Below are 9,770 nucleotides of genomic sequence, written 5' to 3' on the forward strand. Positions count from 1 at the left end.
AGCATTAGCAATACTGTCTCTTCAATTACGACCTATGGTTTGAGATACTGCAGCCACAAAATTATTTATATAGTTTCCTGTTTTCAAGGATATTTCCTCTGCAGAGTTGTAGTTACCAAGGATTTCCAGTTTAAAAATGAGTGTGGGTAACGCACTAAACAATGGCGCTGATTCACAATACATGAGCCCCACCGGGCCATTACCCAGAGAAAAAGAACAAAAATAAATAGAAATAGTGCATAATAGGTAATGTTCTCAATAGGAAAGAAACCATTTTCTTTATGTGGCTTCTTGAGCAATGATGTGGATGAAACCAAAGCCGAGCAAACTGGCATCAGCACGAAGTCACAGGAACATCCAGGAGAAAGATCCAATTATTTTGTGCCCTTCTGTAATTTAGATTCATACGGAACACTTAATTATTCTCAGCTCTTAAATGCATTTCATGAAATTCCTTAAGCACCCTTCCCATGTGTGAGTAATGCCACCCAAAAACTGACAGCACTTTTGCAATTGGTTCATCGTGATGAGAGGGAAAGGGACCGCCCTTCTTGCTCCTTTGCTAAGGCACTCTGAAGGTCTCCACTCCGAGTCCCGGTACTGGATAACTTCTCAGAATGGAGAAGAGGGACAATGCCCTACCCTGGCGATGCCTTCTACCTTGAGTCCTGTTTTGTTCTGATGCTTGGTGCAAACTCAAATCCATATGGCTTTCCTACAGACAATCTTGTAAAGTCCAACCATATTCAGGGCAACCTTCAAAGGATTCATTAGGGATGGGTTGGAAAATTAAATGATCAATTTGGTGAACATACATTTTCCCTGCCCATTATTTTTTTTTTTCTTTTCCCCTTATTTTTTTCTGTTCTATTTTTTTTAGAATAAATTTTTCATAATTAAAAGTTACTGTAACCATTTAGGGGGAAATAATAATGTGAAACGTGAGCCTTCGCAGCACGTTTTAGGTTTCTGTTTAGACTCTGCTCTCTCTGGCTGCAGACGGGCTTTGTTCTCCTGGTAAATTACTGAAAAATGTTGGGAACACTGGTGGGGGAAATTGTCTGCTTAGCTTCAAGATATTTCAGATGCCCAATTTATTCTTCAACTTAGCTTAGGGTCTTAATGAATGAGTAAATGCTTTTATAACTTTTCTGCCATTTTAATGTGGGCTTTTGATTTTAATTTCATTTAGTATCATTTTTCAGTTTTTAGAGCCATCTATATTCCATCTAATGTGCAGTTATTGTTCAGCTCCAAATAGCTTTTCCATAATCAGGTCCTTATGGGCTTCTCTTAAGAGTATGTGTCACTTTCCTTCCTGATATGTGCACTTGACTTACATTTCACAATTAGGCAACAGCTAGGTGCTCTGTGATCTAATACCCTCAGTTCATTGTAGCACTCTCTAACAACTCAGAGGATTAGTGCGTTCTTCCTTGGTTCCTTCACTTACTAAACAAATACTCACTGTGCCTTTTTAGACATGCTGTCTACACACTGCTAGGTATTGAGGATACCAGGATGGAATGAAGAAGCAGTTCATACCTCTCAACAATGTCGACTAGAGAAAAGTAATATAACCCCATTAATGTTAGTTATCTACCATGATGCTAACCTTTAATCATTATTACAGATCTGATGCACCTGCCCCTACTGCCCACCCCCCAAACTGCCTGGTTACAAATATATGCCTTAATTACTTAAAATTTGCCCTGGCTTTAAATATATGTGACACAAATTATAAATATATAGATATTCAAAATTCTACAGAATTCTTTCTCCAGATAGTCACTATTATTTAGATTTTTCTAGATTTCTTAGATTGATCTCTTATTTTATATTATTTTACCTACCCAGTTGTAAAAATAACTCTAGAAAAGTAGCAAATTTTCTAAAGTTTATTTATTTGATCATTTTTTTGTACCTGTAGAAACAAAGCAGACACAATTTAAATCCTGATGATTTCAAAAATTTATATGTTATTTTTAAACAAACTCTAGGTTATATTGATGTGAAATCACAATTTTAGCCAATGTAACATGAAGAGATGGTGCCGTCAAGATACTAATTTCAAACACCATTTCTGTAACACTAAATTAGGATTTACATGGTGGCAAAAGAAATGTCCTGGTAATGAATAAGTCATTGATTTCAATATGAGGGTGACTTCTGGTTCAAGCTGGTGAGCTGAAGCCAAAATTTTACTTCCCATCTGTTTCTAAATGCTATTAAAATGGAAGTTAAAAACTACACAATGAAATACATTCACAGAAGCAATAAAACCTAGAAATTGGAATATTACTAGAATTGATACTTTAGGAAAAAGATATAAAAGAGAAAAGGTAGATTCCAGAGTTGAGAGTTTTCGGACTGAGCTAAAACATAGATAGCAGGAGAGATGGGGACCCTTCTCCTACGGGACCCTCCATGGATTAGGACTGGTTTTCAGCAATGACAGGGAGCAAGAGAGCAAAATGGGCCAGAAATGGCCTGAGAGAATCAAGATTATAGGCAGACACCTGAGCTGCCTGGACACCCTCATTTCTACATATATTGTGGTGGTGTCTCTCCATTAAAAAATGGATCTTGTTTATAAAGACACTGAATGAGCCAGCCAAGATGGATGTAAGAACCCTCAGGTTTAATCTTTTTATCCACGCTGGTAGTGGTGGAAAGGGAGCTGCAATTTGTTTACTTTTTCCCCATTCACTAACTTGAAGGAGAATTCTGCCTCTTAGAATGACTTGACAATTAAAGGGGACAACAGAAAAATATTATATAGAAGGGCCAAGATCCATCCAATATAAGCTTTTTGAGGAAAACAACACAAAACAGAAGAACACAACAGTGGAAGTGAGGACAAGATTGATTATCAACCATGTCTAGAATAGAATAAAAACATGGTTTCAGATTGAAGGATTTAGCAAAAGAAGCTGTAAAGAAATAACACCTTCTTGAAATTTTAGAATACAACAGATTATGGAGTGCTCAAAATGACCTTCCAAACATGACAAGCCCAAGCCCTCAGTGAAGTGGGAGACCCCATCCCCAGCCTCTCCTTCCCACTTCACTGTCAGGAAACTGGCATCTGGCCTTCCCTTCCAGACAGATACTGGATAGAATTTTCTGGGGAATCCAATGAGCCTAGAGACAGAATTTTAAAGTTTCCCCATCTAAACACCACAAGCCTGTCATCCCACAGTTTAGCTCATCGTCAACAACCTCTTTTAGACGCCCAGACTTCCAGCAGGCTTTTGTACGTGCAGACAATCAAGAGTACATATCCTGTCCAAGTGAAAAACAAGAGGAAAACAACCATGGGGTGGGGGTGGGGGAGTGACACAGATGAAAGGGAGTCCATTCAGGGAGGGAATGAAACACAACACATCCAGGCACCACAGTTATCTCAGAGGGTAGAAATATACATTGTAATCATGAAATGAGAACAGTCACTTGAAAAAAAAAAAAAAAAACCATCAGATGGCATAAAACATCTTGGAAATTCAAATCATCACAGGGAAATAAAACAAAATTCAATAAATTGTTATACACCAAACCCACCAAAGGCTCTAGAAAGCAGATCGAGGCGGTGAAGTAATATAAAGTAGGGGAGAGCAGAAGACCCAAGGACAGGTTTTGAAGGTCCACAACCAAAAGTGGGAACAATGCTTCAAGACATCTGAAAGATGGCAGTTCCTAAATTCCATCCCCAGCCAAATGATCACTTAAGGATGAGGTAAAATAAACACATTTTTAGGCACAGAGCATCTTGGAAATTCACCCTCTGGAGTTTCTCCTCCTGAAGGTCCTGAAGGGTTGTGGACTCCTAAAACAAGGAAGGAGCGGGCAGGGCACAGGTGCTGGATGGGAAACCCCAATCCCAGGGTGGCAGCTGTGCCCCAGGTGTGAAGGGAACCAGCCCAGACCGTAGGCGGCTCCAGGAGATGTTTCATCAGGAAGATGAGCTGATAGAGGCCAGACGCAGCTGAAGCACCTGCCAGCGTCTTTGGGGTTGAATTAGTAAGTATACGGCAAATGCCAAGATAAGCCTCAGCTCTGGGAGAAACAGTGTAGGCTAGGTGCTTCCCATATGGCTAAACTGAGGGTTGTCATATGTCACCCTCATGCTATAAAAGGAACACCAAGTAACCAACTTACCATTCAGGGAAGAATGGGCACTGGTTTGGAGGGAAGTATGTCTACTTGAAGACAGAGAAGAATGAATGTTTTATCTCTACATTTCCTAAGAGGAATCTACGTCTAACGCTAAAACGCGAACAATCAAGGAAAAGTACAAACATGTTATTGTCAGAAATGGAGAAAATACAAAAACAGCTAAAAAAGGTGCAAATATTTGCATCTGAGAAGGAATGGTTTGAAATGGGGGAGGTGGAGAAATTGATTTTTTTTCTTGTTTTGTAAAATACCCCATGGACTTATTTGATCTTTACTATGTGTGCATGTTATTTGTATAACTGGTTGAAAAAAAAGGGTCAAGAGAGAAAAAGAAAGAATATTAACTGTGCCAGTCAAAAATACGAGTTCATTTATTGGCATGAGTGAATGGCTTTATTTTTTCTGAGATGGGTTTAGTTATAAATCAGTAAACCAGTTTCCAAGCAACTTTGGAAGAACTTCTTATGTAGATGACATTGTTAAACATATTCTATTAAACATCCTAAGATTTTGATCTTAATGACTTTGGGATTTATATTTTTATAACCTTGGTATAAATTCTTTTTGTCATAGAATATAGTATTGGAAAACGTATGTGGCAATAAGTGACTAGTCTACTAGTGAGGTATCTTATATGGGAAAAGAAAATATCATACAATAAAAACGTCAGCGCTGCAGGGCTCATTAATTCAGTTTTTTTTTTTCGTGTTCTACCTAGGCGAAGGTGAAGTTTACCTTTGAATGCCTAAGAAGAAATGAATATTGTAAGCATCATTATAAGGATATCTTGGTCATTTATTTAAAAGAAACTGAAGACTGAAGTGTTTTTATTTAAGAGCTTTTTAAAAAGAAATAGATATACTGAATTTGTTCATGTAATAAACGCTCATTAAGTACTTTGTCCAGGTATTCTGCTACACACTGGGAATGCAAAGCCTAAAACATGTAAGTTTATGCTTTTCAATTGACAAATGATGAAGAAAACTGACATGAAAATAAGCAATTGTGATTAAAGGAAAGAAATAAAAACTGCTCTACTGAAGATGTATACAAAGTGCACTAGTTCCCAGGGTGTGAGCACAGGATTCACACAGGGAGCTTCCTGTAGGCTGACCTGGAAGGATAAATGAGAATTATATAGATGAGTTGATGGAGGAAATTTCAGGAAAAGAAAAAGCAGCTTGACTGATGAGACAGACCTGAGTGTTGGGGAAAGAGCCAGTGGTTCAGGATTGCTGGAACATTGAGCAGTGAGTCTGCAGAGAGAGGAAAAGGTTTTAGATTTAATTATATACCTGTAAGTGCAGAGAGGCAGTGAGATGCCATTGACGCCTATTATCATTCACAGTAGCCAAATTTTTCAATTTATTTCTAGATGCTAAGCATTGACTCAAGCACTTTACATGAAAAGTCTATTTAATCCTTGCAACTATTCTATTATTATCCCCATTTTCAAGCATGAAAGTAATATGACAAAATTTGTATTGAAGGTTTCTTCTAACACCTGCAAGAAAATATTTCAGTCAAGTGAAAAAAAAAAAAGATATACAAGGTCTTGTATAACTACATAAAAAAATACTATATGCAAAATAACCAGGCAAATATTGGAAAAAAAATAGATAACACAGTTTTTATTCTTTTCACCACTTTTCAAGTTTGAATTATGCATTTATCAATTTTAAAATAAGAACAATGTGTACTACCTGAGGAAGAAAGGGGGAAAAGGAATAAAAAAGATTCAGTAAGGAGGAAAAAAAAAAAAAAAAAGAAAAGAGAGGGAGAGAGCATAAGAAAGAGAGAGACTTATTGAAAGGCAGAGTTGGGGGCTAGATTGGCAGACGACTAGAAGCAGGTGCACTCTGTCACAATCCAGGGAAAAAATAATAAAGACCTCAATTCAGGCGTCATTAATCAAAAACAAACGGAGAGAATGGAGAAAAAAAGGGAAAAATATTTAGAAAATAAACTAAAAGGACCCAATCTCCCATTGAACGCCTAAAAAGAAATCCATTCACCCCAACAGGGGACTGTGAACAGGGTGAGGCTTATGAGAAGGAAAGATCAGTGCGTGGCTCCTAGCGAGGAGGTCACGACTGGGCGGGCGTTCCTTTAGCACAACCAGTTAACGCGCATTGCGTTCATTCATCATATTGCTGTTAAAGAGAAAAGGATGATTGACTATCCGTGGTCTCCAAGTTGACCCAGACCCTCACGTTCTGATTGTGGCCTCATGAAATCTCACCCGGTGTTAATAACAGCCCGGAATGTTCCTGGTATGATTGACAGGAGAGAAAAAGGCTAAATTGAGCAATCCAACAGGGATGGTTTCAGCCCATGGCTATTCATCCTGCTCGTATTGACTCGACTTTCTCTAGAAAAACCAAACATTTAGTTGCCTGTCAGATTTTGTGGATGAGAAAGTTAAAGTCCCAGCCGCGCTCTCCGGGGCCTCCGGGCCGGGACTCCGCCTGTTAACCCTCCCCTGTCCTCTCCCCGCAGGGCTCTATGAAACCTTCCTAACCAATGAGGAACCAGAATGCTGTGACGTCAGGAGACCCGCGCGGTCCAGCAGCCCAGCCCGGGGGACGGTAGAGAAGAGTGACTCTTGTCACAGGACGTCGCTCACAGCGTCATCAGCCACAAGACTGTGCAACAGCAGGCTCAAACTGTGCGTCCTCGTGCTGATGCTCCTGCACACCGTGCTCACGGCCTCTGCGGCGCAGAACGCCTCGGGCCTGAGCTGGGGCGGCCTCCCCTCGCTGGAGGAGAACTCCACCAACGAGGACTGAGCGGGGACCCGGCGTCCCGGGCCGCGGCTGGCCCCCCACGGCGAACGCGGCTGCTGTCCACCACGTCACAGAAACTGGGTGCTTTTACCCTCTAATTACTTCTTGCAAGGCCTTTAGGGTAAAATTAAAAAAAAAAAAAAAAAGATGGGCCTGAATCCAAACAAGGACGCCACCGCAGCTTTTTATTGACTAAAAGGCTGTCAAGTGACTTTAAATTTCTCACACCATTTTATACACTGTGTTTTAATGTTTGGAGGTTTTATTTGCTTTCGTTTTGGTTTGGGTTTATTTGTTCGTTTATTTTTTTTTTTTTGCACTTGTTAATACAGGATTTATTTTGGGGGATGGTTTCTCAGAGGTAATCTAGTCTTTTCCCTGTCTCTCTCTCTCTCTCTATATATATATTTCTAGTCATTGTGTGTGTTCATCAGATAGTTCTGTCTTTATGTCCTGTCAGTTTCTATTAGAGGAATGATTGCTATGACCTCATGGTATAGCAAAAAACAGCAACAAAAAAAAAAATTAAAAATAAAAAAGACAAAAAAAAGAAAACAACAGAAAATAAGAATTAAAAAAAAAAAAAAAAAACCTAAGTCCCCTGCTACCCACGGAACCCATGCCCTTCCCGGCCTTTCCTGCCCTCTTGTCGTCCCCTAAGCAGACAACATCCGCTTGCTTCTGTCTGTGTAACCACAGTGAAGGGCGTGCGCGACCCTGGGCCTCTGGGCCACCTGTGCACCACCCCAAACAGGGCAGAGCCGAGGGGGCTTGGCGGGGGGTTCCTTTATGCTGAACAAACAAGTGCTCTCCATAATAGGTGGAATCAGACAGTTAACACATTTTTATGTTGAAAACAAAAGAAAAAAGCTATCATGAACTATGTCGCTCCAGTTCCCATCCCCAAGGGGTCCAGTCCTTCTTTCTGATTGATTATTCAGACAGGAGTAGCCATCCAGAATCAGGGTGTGGGGAGTAAGGAAGTCTTTCCCTCGAAGATGGAGGTGGGCTTTCATGGCGATTTAAGTTTTGTGGCAGTAATATACAAGCACATTTTGGCCATTGTAATGGGAACCAAGAGATTGTGGACACAAATCTGAACTTCTTTTCCTCCTTTATTATTGTGGAAGAGGCACTAGGAATGCTCAAACACCTGCAGTATACAGAATATAGACAATTCTATTCCAGTATTTCCCTAACATGCCATTTAAAATTATTCCAGGTATAAAGTATATGCAATTCTGCGTTATCACAGAGGAACAACTTCTTTAAAAAACAAAAAAAAATAGGTCAGCCATTTTTATTAAAGAGCAAAAACTTTATCACTCTAACATACTAGGTAGTTGACGAAAAGACAATTGTGATCACTCTGTATTTTTTTTTCTTTGTGGGAACATTTCACTTGCTGAGTGTATATGAATTTGCTTTCTAAAAAAGGCTTTTATGAGTTTACAGTAGAATCAGTGGAAGGAAGAGTTAATAAGGGCTGTTTTTAAAAAAAAAAAAACAAAGAAACAAAACAATGAAAAAAAATTTTACATTCCTTCCTATTCTCTAACTATACTTGGGAAGTGCACTTCGGATAAGTTAGTGGTGTGATTGGGAGATGAAGGGAATGCATAGAAAAGGTCCTCTTAGCGAACAAAATTTAGTTATTAACTTTATAGCTATGAAATTGCCCCAGGCATCTGTTTTTGTTCAGACAGACTTTAACCTCCGCATCATACTTAACCCTGCGACACGCGTAAAGTATGCATATTTTGTTTTGAATAAAAAAATGTTTTGTTCCAGTCTGTTAAGAATATTCAAAAAATAATAAAGGTATTGCTTAATAAAATTGCTAGAATTGTTTAGCAGTACATGCACAAATATTTTACTAGATTCTTTGTTTTAATAGTGTTTTGTTGAGACTGAAAATCCTAAAATGGTCTGCGCAAATACAGAAAAAAAAAACACCAAAAATGCAAAATTTTCCAGTTTTTATTCTTTTAAAAAATTGTTTTTCCTGCAAATACAAATACATTCACATGTGCACATTCACGTATACAATGGCATCATATTTTAACTTATGGAAACGTGCTTTTCTGGGGACACAATTTGGGGGAGTGGCTTGGGGGGGGCACACTAACTACTTTCAGTTGTCGACTGCTAAACTCTTGTGAAAATGAGCACTTCCATAGCCCTAACCAGTGGTGGAATATGGATTTCGACAGGGCCAGGGTGATAAGCCGAAGAAACGGAAAGTGAGTCTGTGATTGAAGAACTCTCTGGATGAGCTCTTAGTCACGTGACTTCTTCAGTCCTGCAAGTAAATGCCCAGGAAAGCGTTTGTGATGACCTTTCTCTGTCTCTGCAGTGGAAAGGCTACATCTCTTTAAGGGTCCACATGCTGCTTATGTTCAATCATACCCATTTCCATTCTTACAAGAAAATGGCACATCAGTCTGGTTTAAAATTCCACCCACTTTTATAAGAAATTGACTTTCCAAACATGAAGCACAATGATGAAAAGCAGTACCCTGTGAGGTAGAGATCAATTTTTCTTTGTATCTTTTGCAACTGATTAAAGTTCTTCTCAACTACAGGGATCTCAGAAGTTTCCAGAGCCCCATAATTTAGCTTTTGTGTGGAGACAATGACAAACAAAAGACAGAAAGGAAAACCACTATCACTTTACACAAGAGGTGGTTTCTCCATAGAACAACTTCAAACCTTGGGAGAATGTAATATTAATTGCAGAAATGAAGTGATAATTTAGGTGCAGAAGACAAGTTAGGGGGAGAAGAGAAATAAATCCTTTCTTTTTAC

The 9,770-nt window shown here is 39.2% G+C and overlaps 1 protein-coding gene across 2 annotated transcripts in view; it reads left to right on the top strand.

Annotated features, from left to right (window-relative positions):
- NALF1 (NALCN channel auxiliary factor 1) overlaps positions 1-8,821 on the top strand; it is a 619,808-nt gene extending 610,987 nt beyond the window's left edge. The window contains exons 3-4 of one of the 2 annotated variants that reach the window (XM_053563928.1): positions 4,895-4,940; positions 6,676-6,812. In XM_053563928.1, coding sequence (XP_053419903.1) covers positions 4,895-4,917 — 23 coding nt within the window. In that variant the 3' untranslated portion in view covers positions 4,918-4,940; positions 6,676-6,812. Of the gene's footprint in view, positions 1-4,894; positions 4,941-6,675 lie in introns of both variants that reach the window. The other variant, XM_053563927.1, reaches the window with a different exon arrangement.
- The last annotated feature ends 949 nt before the right edge of the window (positions 8,822-9,770 follow it).

The sequence above is a fragment of the Nycticebus coucang genome, chromosome 15 (genome assembly GCF_027406575.1).
Source record: "Nycticebus coucang isolate mNycCou1 chromosome 15, mNycCou1.pri, whole genome shotgun sequence".
Classification (NCBI taxonomy): domain Eukaryota; kingdom Metazoa; phylum Chordata; class Mammalia; order Primates; family Lorisidae; genus Nycticebus; species Nycticebus coucang.